This window comes from Pantherophis guttatus, chromosome 2 (assembly GCF_059756535.1).
Source record: "Pantherophis guttatus breed Tessera chromosome 2, ASM5975653v1, whole genome shotgun sequence".
Taxonomy (NCBI): Eukaryota; Metazoa; Chordata; class Lepidosauria; order Squamata; family Colubridae; genus Pantherophis; species Pantherophis guttatus.
This window is the reverse complement of record NC_142064.1, coordinates 266,339,176-266,358,659: the sequence shown is the minus strand read 5'-3', so window position 1 is coordinate 266,358,659 and position 19,484 is coordinate 266,339,176. Positions and strand designations below refer to the sequence as shown.

General features: G+C 39.5%; 2 protein-coding genes across 2 annotated transcripts in view; both read right to left on the bottom strand.

The window, feature by feature from the left end:
• Positions 1–836: 836 nt before the first annotated feature.
• On the bottom strand, positions 837–6,164 carry LOC148115787 (uncharacterized). Its single transcript, XM_087884419.1, has one exon. It carries the CDS (start codon positions 5,804–5,806, stop codon positions 4,577–4,579), a length of 1,230 nt encoding a protein of 409 aa, XP_087740545.1. The 5' UTR covers positions 5,807–6,164; the 3' UTR covers positions 837–4,576.
• Positions 6,165–6,300: 136 nt separating this feature from the next.
• Positions 6,301–19,484, bottom strand: part of LOC132711714 (uncharacterized) — a 37,021-nt gene continuing 23,837 nt past the window's right edge. Inside the window, exons 3-6 of the transcript XR_015731759.1 lie at positions 17,608–17,674; positions 12,964–13,224; positions 12,042–12,108; positions 6,301–6,502 (exon numbers count right to left, since the gene is read on the bottom strand). The gene's annotated coding sequence lies outside the window, so the exon portion shown is untranslated. The remainder of the gene's footprint in view (positions 6,503–12,041; positions 12,109–12,963; positions 13,225–17,607; positions 17,675–19,484) is intronic.

Below are 19,484 nucleotides of genomic sequence, written 5' to 3'. Positions count from 1 at the left end.
AAAGAGAGACTCATAATTATTTTTAAAATGGCTGCGACTTAACACCTTGAGTAAAACTTTAAAATGGAAGGAAAAAGAATCAAAGGTAAGAAAACAGAAAATTTGCTAAAAATACAGAAAGTTGGATTTTCAAATTGGACAGGCGTTTGTTTTGGATAGGCATTTTAAAATGCTAGAGTTATTTACATAAAAAGCTAACCATATTTATATTTTGGAGTATTCCAGTAAAATTGGATAAAAATGGTTAATATTGAAATCTGATTTAAGATTGCCACCTGCTGCCAAAGGAAGGTACAACATATTCCCAAAATCCTGGAAAGACTTGGCTCTTGGAGATCTAAGTGTGATAATAACATTAATGACGGTTAATCTTGAATATGTTTGAATAATATGGTGATGGGTATAAAAATAACATATTGAAATATTGAAGAATCAAACAATGGAAGATTATAACTTAACCTAAATATATGTATTATTAATAGAACTATATAAATTTGTTAAATGTAACAAATATGATTACCAACGTTCTATTTGTAGTAAAAGGAATGATATTCAGAATTTGATCAGCATAAAAACAAGATACTAAAATATTGAACAACTTAATAAGGAATGATTAGAATTTAACAAAAACATGTGTATTATTAGAATTATGTAACGTTAAACGTAAATATGATAAATATTTTATTTGTAGTAAAATGTGACTAGAAAGGGAATATTTTTAAATATAACAGTGACATAACTAAAAATTAGAGAGGGGATAAACCACGGAAGATTATAATTTAATATAAATGTGTGTATTACTATTAGAACTATATAAGTCTTAAATACAACAAATATAATTATTAATATTTTATTTGTAGTAAAAGGAGTGACATTTAGTATATGGAGATTGGCATAAAAATAACATACTGAAATATCGAATAATCAAATAATGAAAGATTATAATTGAACAAAATAGGTGTATTATTACTAAAACTATATGATTGTCAACTGTATTAAATATGAAGAATATTGTTTTATTTGTACCAAAATGTAAGACACTCCGGTGTCACACTGTTCACATAACAATATGTTTGTAAAAATATATAAAAAAAAAAACTTGGGGAAAAAAAAAGAATTTGGGTGGTACAAAATGTAAATTTTAATCCCATCACTGGAGATGAAGGTCTTTCTTAATGAACACAAACTATCTGCTGGGGGCTATTAAGAAAGACTGCTTTCTTTCTTTAAAAGCCTGTTTCTCCATTTCTCCTTTTGGGACATATAATATTCTGCCTCTATAAACGATTTCCTGTGGCTCCTTGTTGTGGCCCCCCAGCTGCCAGGGGAGACCTGTTCCAGATGCACATATGCACAGAGCACTTAGGAGAGGTGAAAAAAGGAGGACAAGGAGTCCACTCAGGAAGCAAATGCTGAATGGCTCCTCCCTGGGAGTAAATAGAAGGAAAGGGGAGTGGTTGTTGTAGGAGACAACAGTCCTTTTTCTGGAGATTTTGCTCATTGTGTTTCATGCAACAAAGACTGCTTGCCAGAACTTAATTTGCAGCCTTTTCGTTGGGAGCTCAAGGCTTTGCAATTATCCTGAGGAACTGATAATTGATTGCTTATTTGTACCCTATAACTATCATTAACTGCTGTACCTTATGATTCTTGATGAACGTATCTTTTATGTACACTGAGAACATATGCACCAAAACAAATTCCTTGTGTGTCCAATCCCACTTGGCCAATAAAAATTCTATTCTATTATATTCTATGTGTAAAGCTACATTACTTAAAGGTAATTTGTATGGTTTCTCTCCTGTATAATTCTGAGTGAAATCTTTCCCACAATCAGGACATTCAAAGGGTTTCTCTCCTGTGTGAGTCCTCTGGTGTATCACAAGGTGGGAATTTGTAATGAAACGTTTCCCACAATCAGGACAGTAATATGATTTCTTTCCTGTGTGCATCCTCTAGTGTCACACCAGGTTGGCATTCTGACTGAAAGTTTTCCGACAATCAGAACATTCAGAGAGTTTTCCCCACCTGTGAGTTCTCTGATATATCACCAAGTTGCCATACTTGCAAAAGCGTTTACTTCATTGGGAGCAGCTACAGGGCTTCTCTCCTGTGTGAGTCCTTTCATGAACCACAAGGGAGGTAATCTAACTAAAACTTTTTCCACATTTGGATAATTTTTATGGCTTTCCTCCAGTATGTGTCTGGTTCCTAACGGAGATCAGGACATCATCGAAATAGGGCATGACACCTGGAATGCCCTGGAGCAGTCGCTCCATTAGGTTCTGAAATATTCCTGAAATTGGAGGTGGCGGCATTTAAAAGCTCTCCAATGGTTCTAAGATGCCTTGAGCTATTAATTTATCAAGCTCCTCGTCCACTTTTGGACAGAACGCAAAGGGCATCATTCTAGGTTTCAGGTGAACAGGGGCAACCCGTGTGTCCAAATGGAAAGAAATGGGACTCCCCTTATATTTACCCAAGGTGCCATTGAAAACGTCTGTGAATTCCTTGGTTAACTCTGCGAAGTCATCTGAAGAGGTTGAATGGATGCCAGATATGCTGAGTCCCAAAGCCTGGAACCAATCTAACACTAATAGTCTAGGTAGGGCACCATCCACGATGACAAGCTGCAGTGGGCCGGTGAAGTTGGAGCTTTCAACCTGAAAACAGCCCCTTCCCAAAACTGGAATAGAGTTTCCTTGATAGTCCTGAAGCCTGATGTTGCAGTGATGTAAGCGTTTTTTAGAAATGTTGAGCACCAACCTTTTGAGGGTGCACCAGAAAATGATTGATTTTGAAGAGCCGGTGTCTACCTCCATCTTGCACAGGGCACCCTCTATTTTGACGATGAGGTAAAGCTTGTTGTTGGGGGACCCAGTAGTGGCATGGCTAACAGCTTCCTCAGTGGCAAGGGTCGCGGGAGATTGCGAAACAGTCTTGCCTTGATATTTGTGATCTGTTGTGTGGTCGTCTGATGTAGGAACGCTTGGGTGGCTTATCCCAATGGTTTTGCTGGTCAGCAGCAGGCAGAGGGGCACAGCAGACCTTGGCCAAGTGACTTTTCTTGCCACACCGATGCCAGATGGAGGTTTTGAACTTCAAGGTTGCCCTCCATTGCATGGAGTCTGAGGGAATTTTTTTTCTGATGTTCATTTTATTCCGATTAATGTCCTGAGGCGGCTAACATCACCATCATCATTGGAGGTCTCATCCAGGTCGCTGTTATCTTTGTGATTAACTGCTGTGGTTTGGCCGGCAGGAACAGCCCCAAAATGGGACTTTTGTATTTCAGCTTATTATTAGACATCTCAGAGGCACGGGTTTAATCAAGTGTGGTCTGGAGATTGAGCTCAGTCTGCGCTAACAGGTGGCGTTGCAACTGCAGGTCGTTCACACCACATATTACCTACTCTAGAAGGGTATCATCCAGGTCGTGAAAAACACAGTCTAGGGCGGTGGTCCGTAGGGAGGCCATATACTGATTAATGGGCTCTTCCTCTTTCTGCGTCCTTTGATGGAACGCGAATCGCTGAGATATTCATGATGGAACTGGGGCGTGATGGTTCCTCAATTTCTTGAGCAGAACTTTCCAAGGCACAGTATGGATGGCTTGAGGGGCAACCAAAGCCCTAGCCATTCCAAACATTTCGGGGCAACATGAGTTTAAAAAGTGAGCTCTCTTCCAGCTACTTGACAGTTCGGTGAGATCGTTTGCTGCAGGAAACACTCGGATCTTTCCAAATACACATCCCAGGTCTTGGTGATCGGGCTAAAAGCCACAAATGGGGTCAGTGTAGCCATCCGGAAAAGGACAAGCAGCTGCGGAGATTGCTTCAGTGACTAGTCAGCGTTCAGCTCAACATATCTTTGCTCAGCTCCATGACTCAGCCTGTCATTCACCTCAGATATCCCACCTTTGTCACCAGTATTACATACTAAGTGCAGGTTGGCGACTGACTGAGGCGAGACAGTTGTTTGAATGATAACCCTTTATTGAACAACCTAACAAGGTAACAAGTAGAATGAGGCAAACCCAGAAAGACCTGGCACTTTACTGTCTGACAGCTCTTTATATACTTTGCTGTCAGACAGCTAGCCAATGGCGAGGCTGTGCTCTCCCGTCCTGACACAGCCAATTCAAACGTGCCTCTACATTGGCATGCTCCACGTTCGATGTGGTTGCCTCGAAGACACAACAGTTTCCCTCCTGTATGTATCCTCTGGTGTCTCATCAGGTTAAAACAGTGACTTTTCACACAATCCAGACATTCAAAGGGTTTCTCTCCTCTGTGGGTCCTTTGGTGGTTCACCAGGTTGAAATTCTGACTGAATTTTTTCCCACATTGTGGACATCCATATGGTTTTTCTCCTGTGTGAGTCCTCTGGTGTTTCACCAGGTCAGAACAATAAGTGAAACTTTTCCCACACTCTGGTCACTCGTGTGGCTTCACTCCTGTATAACTCCTCTGGTGTATCAGTAGATCAGAATTCCGACTGAAATTTTTTCCACAATCTGGACATTCATATTGTTTCTCTCGTGTGAGTCCTCTGGTGTTTCACCAGTTTGGAATTCTCACAATTTTTTCCCACAAACCGGACATTCAAAGGGTTTCTCCCCTGTGTGAGTCCTTTGGTGTATCAACAGGCTGGACCTATGACAGAAACTTTTCCCACAATCAGGATGATCAAAGGGTTTCTCCCCTGTGTGAGTCCTCTGGTGTTTCACCAGGCTGGAATTCTGACTGAATCGTTTCCCACAAACAGGACATTCAAAGGGTTTCTCTCCTGTGTGAGTCCTCTGGTGTACCACCAAGCTGGACTTCTGACTGAAACTTTTCCCACAATCAGAACATTCAAAGGGTTTCTCTCCTGTGTGAGTCCTCTGGTGTTGAACCAAATGGGAATTCAAAGTGAAATGTTTGCCACAATCAGAACATTCAAAGGGTTTCTCTCCTGTGTGAGTCCTCTGGTGTTGAACCAGATTGGAATTCAAACTGAAACTTTTCCCACAATCAGGACATTCAAAGGGTTTTTCTCCTGTGTGAGTCCTCTGATGAATCACCAGGCTTGAATTCTGACTGAAACCTTTCCCACAATCAGGACATTCAAAGGGTTTTTCTCCTGTGTGAGTCCTCTGGTGATCCAACAGATGGGAATTTGCAATGAAACTTTTCCCACAATCAGGACATTCAAAGGGTTTCTCTCCTTTATGAGTCCTCTGGTGTTGAACCAAATTGGAATTCAAACTGAAATGTTTGCCACAATCAGAACATTCAAAGGGTTTTTCTCCTGTGTGGGTCCTCTGGTGTTGAACCAAATTGGAATTCAAACTGAAATGTTTGCCACAATCAGAACATTCAAAGGGTTTCTCTCCTGTGTGAGTCCTCTGATGAATCACTAGGCTTGAATTCTGACTGAAACCTTTCCCACAATCAGGACATTCAAAGGGTTTCTCTCCTGTGTGAGTCCTCTGATGTTTAACTAAATGGGAATTCAAACTGAAACGTTTGCCACAATCAGGACATTCAAAGGGTTTCTCCCCTGTGTGAATCCTCTGGTGTTTAAGCAAATTGGAATTCCAACTAAAACGTTTGCCACAATCAGAACATTCAAAGGGTTTCTCTCCTGTGTGAGTCCTCTGATGAATCACCAGGCTTGAATTCTGACTGAAACCTTTCCCACAATCAAGACATTCAAAGGGTTTTTCTCCTGTGTGAGTCCTCTGGTGTATCACCAGGTGGGAATTTGCAGTGAAACTTTTCCCACAATCAGGACAGTTATATGATTTCTTTCCTGTGTGCATCCTCTAGTATATCACCACGTTGGAATTCTAACTGAAAGTTTTTTGACAATCAGAACATTCAAAGTTTTCCCCTCCTGTGAGTCCTCTAATGTATCACCAAGTTGCCATGCTTGCAAAAACACTTACTGCATTGGGAGCAGCTATAGGGGTTCTTCCTGTGGGTGCTTTCATGAACCACAAGAGAACTGGTCTTACTAAATCGTTTCTCACATTCGGATAATTTGTATGGCTTTCCTCCAGTGTGGATTCTAGTATGCATAATCTGTGATTTGTTATGTGAGCTTTTCCCACAATAGGCACACCTATGGAGCTTTTCCACCACTGATGTTCTTGAAGAGATCAAAAATACATGTGATCTTTTGTTGCATAGAGCTTTGATTCAAACTATTGTTTTCTTCCTCACAGGGCAATGCCTGCATTACTGTCTACCTTTTGTGGCTATCCAATTGTCTTTTTCCTCCTCATTCACCTCTAGATATTTCCCTCTTTCTCAATGGAAAATGTAATCTATTGTTGAGTTCTGCATATTCTACTTTTTCCAGTTTGAAATCTCTTCTTGATTTTCTGTCCTTTGTCTCTCACCAGCTAGGGAAAGAGAAGAATTGTGTGCTTTTCTGAAGGCTCAATTTGCTTTCATTTTCAAAGTTGCTGGTTATTCTCAGTTGTCCGAAGTGCTCTTATTGGTATCCTCTTCATCTGTAAGATTTAAATAAAAGTGTAAGTTTAAAATTGTTTCTTTATAAAATGGTTGCAGAAGATGTGAAAATTATACATTACAAGTACAAAGGAAACCTGCCACAATACTGAAATAGCTTCTAATGTTAATTATGATTCATTTGACACATTGCAGATAACTGAGATCAAAGTTCAAATATACATTTAATCATGAAGACTTGGAGAAATGGAAGAATCTTCAATTGTCACTTATGGGAAGGATAGCAATTATAAAGATGAATTTATTACCAAGATTATTATTTCTATTTATTTGTTTGTTTGTTTGTTTGTTTTATATGCCGCCCTTCTCCGGAGACTCAGGGCGGCTTACAATGCATTAAGCAATAGCCTTCATACTTTTGTATATACCTGCTTAGTAGGGCTTTTTTGCCACCCCCAAGCAGTGTTCTATTTCTATACAAAGTCAGCTTATTGCCCCCACAAACCGGATCCTCAAAGGCTGAGTCAACCTTGAGCCTGGTGAGAATTGAACTTGCAGTAAGTGCAGTCAGCTAAGTGCTACTTTTAACAGTAGTTTAGTCTGCTGTGCCACCAGGCTCCTATTTTATCAATATTTCAGACAATACTGATAAAAATTGAAAATACTTATTTTCAATATCTAAATAAGATAATAAGGAAATTTATATGGCAAGCCAAAAAAGCAAGAATAAGTTTAAAAATGATTCAGGATACAAGATTACATGGAGGATTCAGGCTCCTGAATTGGGAATTATATTATCAAGCAGCAGCATTGACATGGTTGAAAGAATGGATTGAATTAAGAAATATAAGACCATTAACACTGGAAGGACATGATTTACAATTGGGTTGGCATGCTTTTTTATGGTATGGTAGAAGTAAGATACAAACGTACTTTCAAAGACATTATTATTATTATTATTATTATTATTATTATTATTATTATTATTATTATTATTATTTATATTTATATACTGCCCTTCTCCTGAAGGACTCAGGGCAGTGAACAGCCATGATCAAATACATAAATATAAAAATTAAAAACAATTTAAAACCAGATTAAATACTTTGGCCCACAATTAAAAATATCTCATTAAAATCCAATTTAAAATTTAAAACCGTTAAAATTAGGCTAGCCTGGCTTGCTGTAAGAACAAAGTCTTCAGGGCACGGTGGAAGGTGCGCAGGCCTGGGATCCTCTATACCTCCGGGGGCAGCTCGTTCCAGAGGGCAGGAGCCCCCACTGAGAAGGCTCTTCCTGGGGGGTCGCCAGTCGACATTGTCTGACCGACAGCACCCCGAGAAGCCCCGCCCTGTGGGAGTGTACTGGCCGGTGGGAGGCTGTCGGTAGCAGAAGGCGGTCCCGTAAGTACCCAGGTCCTAACCCATGGAGCGCTTTAAAGATGTTAATCAACACTTTGAATCGCACCCGGAAGACCACTGGAAGCCAATGCAGCTCACGCAGGAGAGAGGTTACATGGGAGCGCCCCGCCGTTCCCATAATCACCTGCGCGGCCACATTTTGGACCAGCTGGAGCCTCCGGATGCTCTTCAAGGGGAGCCCCATGTAGAGAGCATTGCAGTAGTCCAGTCGGGAAGTGACGAGGGCATGAGTGACTGTGCGCAGGGAGTCCCGATCCAGAAAGGGACACAACTGGCGGATCAGGCAAACCTGATAAAAAGCCCCCCTGGCCACGGCCGTCATATGCCCTTCTAAGGATAGCTGCGCGTCCAGGAGGACACCCAAGTTGCGAACCCTCTCCGTGGGGGTTTATATAAGAAATGCATTGTTATTGGTATGGGGAAAAGTTAAGAGATAAATATTATGTGAAAATACCAATATGGTTATCAACAATGTAAGCTTTAATTCACCCAAATGTTTTTAATCTTGGAAATATTGTTAGATATAAAGATTTGTTAACAGATAAGGTGGAGTTGAAAGGGAAACATGAACTGGAAGAACAGAGAATTGAAATGGATTGGTATATGTACATGCAGATACAAACAAAATATGAAAAGGATGTTAAACTACAGGGTTTTTATTTAGAGAAGACTGAGCTTGATAAGATACTCACGGGAACAGAGGATAAATTAATTAAAAAATGTTACAGTTTTCTACTAAATATAGAACTAGAGGAAGAACAAGTAAAAAAAACAATGATAGCCTGGGCAAAAAACTTTGGATATTCAATTGAATTGGATAAATGGCAACAATTATGGGAAAGAAATTATAAATTAACAATGTCCACTGCATATAAGGAAAATCAATATAAAATGTTTTATAGATGACATATGCCCCCTGAGAAACTGGCAAAAATGTTTAAAGATAAATCAGCTAAATGTTGGAAATGTCACCAGTTACCAGGTTCATATTACCATATGTGGTGGACATGCCCCGAAGCGAAAAACTATTGGAATAAAATTAAGTTATGGGTGGAGAAAATGATACAACAACGTATAGATTTGAAACCAGTGCTATTCCTACTGGGTATCTTACCAGAGAAAATTAGTAAAGATAATATATATTTGATTATACATGTAATAACAGTGGCAAGGATTGTTTATATACAAAATTGGAAAGCAGAGAATATACCTTCGGAGGGAGAAGTAATTATTTTTTTTTTAGATTGTGCAGAAATAAACAGTTTAACTATGATGATAAAGGAAAGAGAAGATTCAGAATATTTTAAGATATGGAATAAATTTTACTATTGGTTAGAAAAAAGATACAAATAAGTTTTTAAGAGAGATTGAAAAAAAATTGGTTGTAATTAGAATATTATATTAGTGGAAAATCTTTGTAATAGATTTGGTGAGATTGAAGACAGAAAAAGTAGAAAAGAGAAGAAACTTTTGAAGATAACACCGAAATGTCACATGGAAGAAATGAATGATGTACTAAATGTTTGTTGTCTTAAAAAAAAAAACTTTAAATATATAGATATATCTATATATATCTATCTATCTATATCTATATCTATCTATCTATCTATCTATCTATCTATCTATCTATCTATCTATCTATCTATCTATCTATATACATACACATACATTCAAACATGAAATATACTTGTTGACTTGGGTCAATCACAAATTCTTCATGCTGCAATTATTGGGTAGAATCAATTTAATTTAAACTATGGTAGGTGGACATCTCTAAGTTTATATGGCAAGGGGAAAAAACCAAAAATTAAACATAAATTATTGCAAGGTGGTAAGGAGAGAGATTTGAGTTGACCAGATTTGAAATTGTATTTTGATGCTTGTTGTTTTCTGGTAATGAGTGAGTGACTCTTGAAAATAAGAGGTTCCTTGAGCTTGACAGGCATGAATAAAGATTTTGATGGCACAGCTCTTTATGGGATAAGGTTAAACCAAATATTGATTTTAATCATCATTTTGTTAGACATGCCTTCCTCTTTGGGTGTCTCCCCAGGAAGCTTTTTTAGAAAAGAAATGGTGGCGAGGCCAGACTGGGGGATTTATGGTCAAGTAATATCATTCAATTATCATGATCCTATCCTCAGATCTAAAGAGGGAGTTGGAATCAGAAGGATGTATGCCATTGATTTATATATATTTATATATTTACAATTGAAAGGCAAAAAGGACTATGGATACGACTTTGTGAAAAATGAATTGGAAATGAATTGTTGAACATATTAAGCATGCTAAGGTTTATAAACTGCTATTGAAATTGAATTTCAGCCCTGGGGCCCATCTTTTCTTTTGGATCTTCAGGGTTGCCACATTTAGTGCCTGGTTGATATATATAGCCATAACAATATTATTTTCTCTGCTATTTTTTAAAAAGTGCTGGCTTAAACACAGCTGAACCTGATTAATACATGGATGGGGCACCAATAGGAAATCAAATGCTTGTTGGCTAGATATGAAAATAAAAGCAAAAACCCCAGAAGACATTTCTGACATTATTGCCAAAAAACCCAGCAGGTCCATAACAGAACAACAGAGTTGGAAGGGATCTTGGAGATCTTCTAGATCTAGACCAATCCCCTGCTCAGTCAGGGGGAGAGCCAGTACCATTCTGGATAAATGGCTGTCCAGTTTCTTCTTAAAGGTTCCTGAGGAACCCGACAACTCTGTCATGCAAGAGATAAAGGAGATAATTAGACTATACTGGACTTAATACTGAACAGGAAGGTTCCTTTGAAGAGAAGAAATGAAAGAGCAACCAACATGACTGGGGGCTTGAGGCGAAAACATATGAAGAACAGTTGTAGGAATTGGGTAGATCTAGTCATGACCGCCAAGGTCCCATCCAACTCCGTTTTTCTATATTCTATTCTATGTTCCGGTTGCTTCTCTGCTTCCACGCAGCGGAGGAAATCAAGCAGCCCTTCCTGCTCCCAGCCTCTCCTCCGACCTGCCCTCCACTCACCCACCAGCTGCTGCTTCGGCTCTTGGAAGAGCAGAGAAGCCACTCGGCGCACCACCTTCCTCCCGCGAGCGATCCGGTAGATCCAGCCCTCCCCTCCCCTCCCTCCTCGCAATGCAGTACTTGATGGTTTTAACTCCTTAAGGCTCAGCCCCAGATGCCTCTGTAGCGACGGCTTCCTAGGCGCCGCTGATGTTGCCCATCTGACCGCCATCTCCCGATAGGAGGCCGTAAAACAGGCTCGTCCCGTCTCCACCTGTGAAGGCGTTTGCGAGACGTTTTCTCCGATTCCACGCCCTCAAGTCACTTTCCACTCCTGGCAGCCGATGCGAGTGAAATAGTGGAACGTGACCCTACTTAACTTGGGAAGATTAGCTACAGGCTGAGCCTTAAACGCTCATAAAGTTATTAAAGAATTACAGAGTAAGAGTTGGAAGGGACCAATTCTCCATGCAGTGACCCTATACTGTTCCGGACAAATGGCTCTCCAGTCCCCTCTAAAAAAACACGGGTGATGGAGCACCCACAACTTCTGGAGCCAAACCATTCCACTGATCAATTGTTCCGACTGACAGGAAGTTTCTCCCTGATTCTAGGTTGGATCCCTTTCTGATATGTCTCCCTCTGAAGAATAGGCTGCCCCCTCCCCCCTTTCTGTGTCAGCCCACCTCAATTGTGGTTGTATGTCGAGGATTACCTGCAGCATCTGTTGGAAGAAATATCTTTCTGGGTTCAGTTCCAAGTGGGGAAAAAGACACTGGATTCATGGAAGTTGCTTGGAAAGAAGGTTAATGGTGGACAGGATCGCATGCCTTGAAGATGTTGGGTGAAGAAAAAAAAGGGAAGAGATGCTGAGAGTGCCTGAGTTTTATACTCTCTCTGGGCTTTTGAATTTGAGCTTGTCTGATTGGTTGCATGACTCCCATGGGGCCATGCAGGGGCAATCTGTAGGCTGTCCTGAGTCCCATGCTTGGTTGAGCCTTGCTGTGTGATGTAATCTTCCCAGCCGCCATGTGGAGAGTTCTGTTGCTAGATGGGTATGTTACAGATGAAAATACCTAACCTGATATCTGTAAATATGTGTGCTTGTTTATATGTCATTGTGTGATGTCATTGTGTCACTTACCATTGGTTAGTACTTACCATTAGCCCCGCCTTCTCTGTATATAAGTTCTTGCTCCTCCCAGATTAGTGCCTGTCTAATTGTGTTCTTGAGGAAGAAAAGAAATAAATATTACTATTACAAGAAAGCCTACAGTCTCTTATATATGGGCCTAACCAGGATAACCAAACTAGCAACAAATTGGTAGCAAGAGGATGGTTTGGTAGGCCCAACCGAACATAAAGATGCAAGACTCACATAACGACAAAAGAAGACCTGCCACCAGATACATAACGAAAAGAATGGCAGCTCAACTAACTCCTGACAAATATACACCACTTGAAAATATTAAGAAACAAACGCAATTACAAGAAAATGAACTGCTAACACCAAACAAAGAAGATGAGGTAAAAAGAAAAATACTAGAATTAATAGAAACAACTACAGCTGAATCAAATCTGCTTGTGAAAATCCGCAGCATAATAAACGACCACGGAACAGCAGCAGATAACGAAAATAACAAACAAGAAAACTGCAAGGTAAGAAATTCAACCCCTGACTTCAAAAATGACACCAAAGATGGCGACAGCTTCCCGCCTTTTTCATGGCAGCCATCTTACCCACCTAATACCTCTAAAATGCCTGACCAATTACTAAAAGAATTCCAAACCTCAAACTACGAAATAAAAAACAAAACCTACCAAGAAGATGATTACCCGAGTCCAAAAACAAATAAAAAACAATTATTTAAACAAAACAAAGCTCAACCTACTGAAGTAGAAATAGACAATGCTATACAGGTGCTAACTGCAGCACTCGGGACTAAACTAACAATACCAAACAAACAACCAGAAAATGAAATAGAAAATTCTAAACTACCATCTACCAAAGGCCAAAAAGAAATAGACTGTCTAAAGAAAGGCCTAGCCACCCGAAGAAAGACAAGCTGGCAATCATACTTACCTACTGAAGAGCAGCTCCCTGAACAACCCGGCTCCATTGGCAATGGCGGCCCGCCTCAAGCTCCACTTACTGACGACCTCAGAGAAGACTCCCCGATGAGCAGAGCAGCACCCCAGGCATTCTTCAGTCACCAGAGGCCCTCCGGAAACAAAGCAGAGCAACAGAAGGCCGTCTGGGACTTCACCCCAGGAGCTGCAGACACAGGAACCTCCCTCATCGACTGCTGGAGAAAAATGAGGACTGAGCATGCCCAGAACGAGCCTGCAAAGAAAGAAGAAGGAAACATAAATACAAGTCAGCGCAACATAGAGATAAGTAAATACAGACATACATCTACCATACCCAGGCCTTATTGTGAGTATGCTAAGGTCTTAAATCATGGACAGCTACTAAACATGAATAACACCTCACTACACTCAGGGACAATACCTCCAGACTTTATAAAATTGAAATTAGATGGAAGCAACTTAATGGAATGGGATCAGTGTTTACAGATTGTATATATGAAAGAAAATGTTTTATTTTTTATTGATAACCCACCAAATAAGCCTTGGACCTATGAAATAGACTGCCTCCACCACAAAGCATACTATATGTTAATTGTTTCTATTTCCCCAAGTATACTCCCCAGTATAGAGCATAATTTAACTGTATTTGAAGTATATCAAAAATTATTCAGACTGTTCTATAGCAAAAATGTAGCCACTACCACAAAAATCTCTAGGGAATTCTATTCTGCCAAACTAAAACATGATACATCCATGAGTGAGCATATCTTGAATTTAAACGCTGTAAGAGCAGACCTTATTCAAAGGGGAGAAACCATTTCTGACAACACCATGAAAAGCATTATAATTAACTCACTAGATCACAGCTGGGATAACTACATTACACTAATAGATAACCTAAGTATAGAGCAAATTACTTTAGAAAACCTTACCAATAAGCTTATTACTGAAGATAGACTTAGAAGAGAGCGATATACACAACAAAGAGAAGGTAGAAATCAAAGAAGGACTGATTTCAGGGCCAGAGACAGATACCCACATGAATGTCTCACATGTGGATCTGAAAGACATCAGAGTAGAGACTGTCCCAAGAATATAGGATACAGTGACTCATATAAACACAAGGATAGAAGAATACACTTTTTAGACAGAACCTCCCCAGATTACAGGTATAAGAGAAGAGAATCACCACACTCTAGAGAAAGACAAACATACAGAAATAACCCTAGAGAAAATAAGAAAGGATCACTATATGGAATAAGAAATAATAACACTTTGATATCTGATTCACTCAACACCTGGCTCATAGATTCAGGAGCCACATGCCATACAACTCATAATAGAGAAATATTAAGTAACTTCACTGAAAAGAAATATTATATTAAAGTAGCAAACCAAAATAGAGTCCTAGTGAGAGGAATAGGAGACACGCATATAAAAGGTATAGGAAAAATAGAGGGGGTACTATTTGTGCCCGAAATTCCAAATAACATATTGGCAACCCTAAAGTTAAGCTTAGACAATGCAATAGAAACCACTTTCAGAGGCGGAAAGGTATTCATGACTAAGAACAACAGAAACATAGGTAAACTATTTACAAATGATGGACTAACATACCTACTGCCACAAGATAACGAACTAGTCTATGCAAACTATCAATTAAGAAACAAAAAACCAAATTCAGATAGCCATGATGAAAATAATGATAAGAATGCATCAAACACTGATACTAATATGTCTGAAAATTTAAACAATGGAAAACCTATTCACGATAATTGTAGTCACTTACTCCACAGAAAGCTAGGACACGCGAGCTTTCCAGTCATACGAAAAATGTTAGAGTGTTCCGAAGATTTAAAAATAAAGAACTGTAAAAATTACTTAGAATGCTCTGTATGCAATTCTTCCAAAATTAAAAACAAGCCAAAACCCAAAAAAGCCACCCGCACCACACAATCAACCTTTCAACTAATTCATATGGATGTAGTAGGCCCATTAAAACCTTCAATTAAATACAAAAAAAGATACTTCCTGACCATAGTCGATGACTATAGTAGATTTGGTTTTGTATACACCCTTAACCACAAAAGTGAGGTTTTCAAAAAATTTAAGGAGTTCTTTAAAATGGTAGAAACACAATACAATACCAAAATCAAACAAATAATGACTGACAGGGGGTCGGAATTCCTATCCAACGAATTTTCAATTTGGCTAAAATCACAAGGAATATTGCACTTTAAATCTTGTCCATTTTCCCCATTCCAAAATGGAGTCTCTGAAAGGAAGAATGGTTTGCTACAAACCATGGTTAAATGTGTGTTAGATGATGCTGGTTTAAACCAGTCATTCTGGGCTGAAGCCCTTAATTATTCCAATTACACTATAAATCGCTTATGGTCCAGTACAATCAATAAGACCCCATACGAACTCATGTATGGAAGGAAACCAAAAATTGGGCATTTACACGTATTTGGTGTATCTGCTGATGTATATGTGCCCTCACAGTTAAGACGCAAAGGAGAGAAAGTATCCAAAAGACTGATATTTATGGGGTACGAATCAGGAACCAAGGGATATCGCTTCATTGATAAAAATAATCACTTCATTGTATCCAGATCTGCCGTGTTTCATGAACACATGAACTGGTCAAAATTACATCTCAATGAAATTTACCCAGAATCAAAAAATATTACACACACGCACGCAAAACATCACACATCAGATACGAACCCCAAATCCACATCTACTAACAGAATCAAATGCCCAGTAATAGTTAATGATGAATGGAAAAAAGGACACCCCACTTTGAAAGTAGATCAATTAACCGAAAAAGAAGCTAAGTATATGCATAGCGATGAACATCCCCAGAATAGGCCCATTAGATCCAATAGGGGCATAATTCCTAAAAGATTAGATGATTACGTACTGTCTATCCAAGCTAAACACCTGACTCCTAACACATATGATGACATACTTAAGCTACCCCTAGAAGAAAAAAGTAAGTGGGAGGAAGCAATGAAAAAAGAGATGGACAGTTTGAGAGAACTAAATGTATATACACCAACAGACCTGCCCACTGAGAAATCCCCTATTGGCACTAGGTGGATCTATAAAATCAAGGAGCTAGAGGATGGTAAATTCCTATACAAAGCCAGGTTGGTGGCTCAAGGCTTTGCCCAAAGATTTCCGGATGACTATGAAGACACTTATTCCCCAACCGTTAGATCAGAAAGCGTGAAAACAGCACTAGTGTTAGCTTCTATCTTAAATCTGGAAGTATATCAATTTGACGTGCAGACAGCCTATCTGCACGCTGATCTAGATAAAGAAATTTATGTGAAAGCACCCCCAGGAAAGGATACAAAAAAGGGAGAAATTTGGCTATTAAACAAGAGCCTTTATGGACTAAAACAGTCCGGTAAGCGGTGGTATGAGTGCTTATCAAAGATACTTAAAAATATGGGTTTTGTAGCTACTTCATCTGATTTTTGTTTTTTCACAAAAAAAAATAATGATTCTATTGAATATGTTTTGATTTATGTTGATGATATATTGTATTTTGGACACGACAAAATTAAATGTGATAATTTCGCTGAACAACTAGGCAAAAATTTCAACTTAAAAATATTAGGAAAGGTAAATAAGTATCTAGGAGTCCAAATTGACAAAACAGATAAGGGGTTCAAATTATCTCAGAAAGACAAGATTATGGAACTCATACAAAAATGTAATTTAATTAATTCAAAAATTTGTGATACTCCTATGTCAACTGATTTTTATAGGAATGTGTATAATGAGTACGAACCATTCAAGGATAACACGTTATATCGATCAATTATTGGGTCCTTATTATACATATCTAATTGGACCAGGCCTGATATCACCCTTGCTGTAAATTTGTTGTCAAGACATGTAAGCAATCCTAACTCATACCACTGGGAAGGAATTAAGAGGATTCTAAAATATCTAAAGTCTAGCATTGATATGTGCTTATTCTTAGAACCATTCATTTCTGAAAAACCAACTTTGACCTGCTACGCTGATGCTGATTGGGCTACTGATTCAAAAACCAGAAAAAGTACTTCTGGATATGTTTTTCTTATAAATGGCTGTGCGGTGCACTGGTACACAGGCAAACAGAATTTAATTGCCACTTCCACAGCGGAAGCCGAATATGTTTGTTTATCCAAAGCGGTCAACAATCTAACTTGGTTCGATGACTTGTTAACCAATGTGTGGGATGAACCTGTTTATCCAATTATTATCAATGAGGACAATAAGGCAGCAATTGATATATCAGCTTCCGAAGCAATAGGTCAACGATCTCGACATATCGATATAAAATATAAACATGTAAGACAACTGTCAAGTATAGGATTTATTAAAGCTATCCATTGCAATACTAGTGAACAAATTGCTGATATCCTCACTAAGCCATTGCCAACCAAACAACATATGTATTTGACTTCCAAACTTGATGTGCATATATAATCTTAATAACCCACCATTAGTTAGGTATTTTAGAGGGGGATTTGTTACAGATGAAAATACCTAACCTGATATCTGTAAATATGTGTGCTTGTTTATATGTCATTGTGTGATGTCATTGTGTCACTTACCATTGGTTAGTACTTACCATTAGCCCCGCCTTCTCTGTATATAAGTTCTTGCTCCTCCCAGATTAGTGCCTGTCTAATTGTGTTCTTGAGGAAGAAAAGAAATAAATATTACTATTACAAGAAAGCCTACAGTCTCTTATATATGGGCCTAACCAGGATAACCAAACTAGCAACAGGGTAGAGGGCTAATCCTACCTTTGTTGGATCTTGGGTGAGAGCATTTGCCTATGAATAGACCTAGCAATCTCTTTATCTCTTAAGTGAGGATGATAGGGGCTATTAATAGTGAGTCCATTTCCTGCTTAAAAACATGTTTCTCCATTTGTCATTCAGGGAAATATAATATTCTGCTTTTTTAATATTTCCTGAAATATTTCAGTCTTCTAGGAGAGAGGTGGGTGCTAACTTCCTACATATCTTTTTATCTTCATTCTTGCAGAGCCTAAAGAATTGCTCTGAGCAACCTCCTCAATTTCCAGAGGAGCTACATTTCCACCTCGATTATTCCAAGGCAGGCACCTTGGGCAAAGCCCTTGGAGGGTGTTACTTTGTAAAAAGCTGATCTAGAGATTCCTGATCCTTTTTTGGTGTGACTCTCAGTGAAGATCAAAAATGCTCTACATCCTGTTAGAAGAAAAATCCAGGTCCAGTTCCAAGCTGGGAATAAAATGGAGGCTGTTTAAGCAACAAAGTCTGTTTATTGATGAGCTGAACCAACCTGTGGTTCCAGGCCAGCTGACGGACTGGCTGAATGAGTGGATGGATGTTTATAGGTGTAGGAAGTTAGCACCTACCCCTTTCCTAGAGGAATGAAATATTTTGGGAAATATTAAAAAGGCAGAATATTATGTTTCCCTGGATGAGAAATGGAGAAGCATGTTTTAAAGACAAAGCAACTTCCACCTTCCTGCCTGCCCCCCTTTTGTCAATAGGCCAGAGGCAGAAACTCAAAACATCTTTCCAAGCAGTCTCCATGTTTCCAGTGTCTTTCACCACTTGGAGCTGAACCCAGAAGGATATTTCTTCTTACAGAAGTTAGCACCCACCCCTCTCCTAGAAGAATGAAATATTTTAGGAAATATTAAAAAGGCAGAATATTACGTTGTCAAGCCCTGGCTTGCCATATCTGGGGGTATGGGGGAAATGGCTGCCGGGGGCGGCGTGACGGCTGCGGGAGTGGCGTGGCTTCAGCACCTGACGTCCCAGGTGCTCCCAATGGCTTCTTGCTCCTTTGGCCAGCGGGCCCTTTTCCATCAGCTGAGTGGTGCTGATGGTGGCACAGTGGAAGGGCGGAGGACTGTGAATCGCCGTTTCGTAGCTTCTGTGGTTCCTAATGGCTGCACCTGCGCCATGATAGCCAGGGAGACCCAAGAGGAGGAATAAACACAGCCGGATGCTGGCTTTGGGGGTGGACTGGGCCGTGGGCATGCCTATGTTAATTCAGAGCTATTTACAACGCTGGCAGTAGCTCCCAGCGCTGACTTTGTATCTGCCAAACTCAGTCCTGCCGGACTGCGGCCGCATTAAAACCTGCAGCAAGTAACCTTGTTTCCGAGTTTGATTTGCCTGGAAAGGAACGCCTGTGATATATTTCCCTGGATGAGAAATGGAGAAACATGTTTTTTTAGGCAGGAAACAAACTCACTCTTAATAGCCCCCACCCTCCTCAATAGCCCACAGCAGATGTCTGCACTTAAGAGATAGCTAGGTCTATTCCTAACCAAATGCCCTCACCCAAAATCCAACAAAGGTAGGATTAGCCCTCTAATCCTAACTGGAGCGGAATTGGTGAACACTGTATGGAACTGGGTGAGAAGAATCCTTTTTATTTAATGTGTAACTCCAAAAGAATATCCAGGAAAAGAGAGACTCATAATTATTTTTAAAATGGCTG

What these genes read in the sequence shown, in the direction of transcription:
- LOC148115787 (XM_087884419.1), bottom strand. Translation starts at nt 5,806, where the DNA reads ATGCACACAGGAAAGAAATCATATAACTGTCCTGATTGTGGGAAAAGT.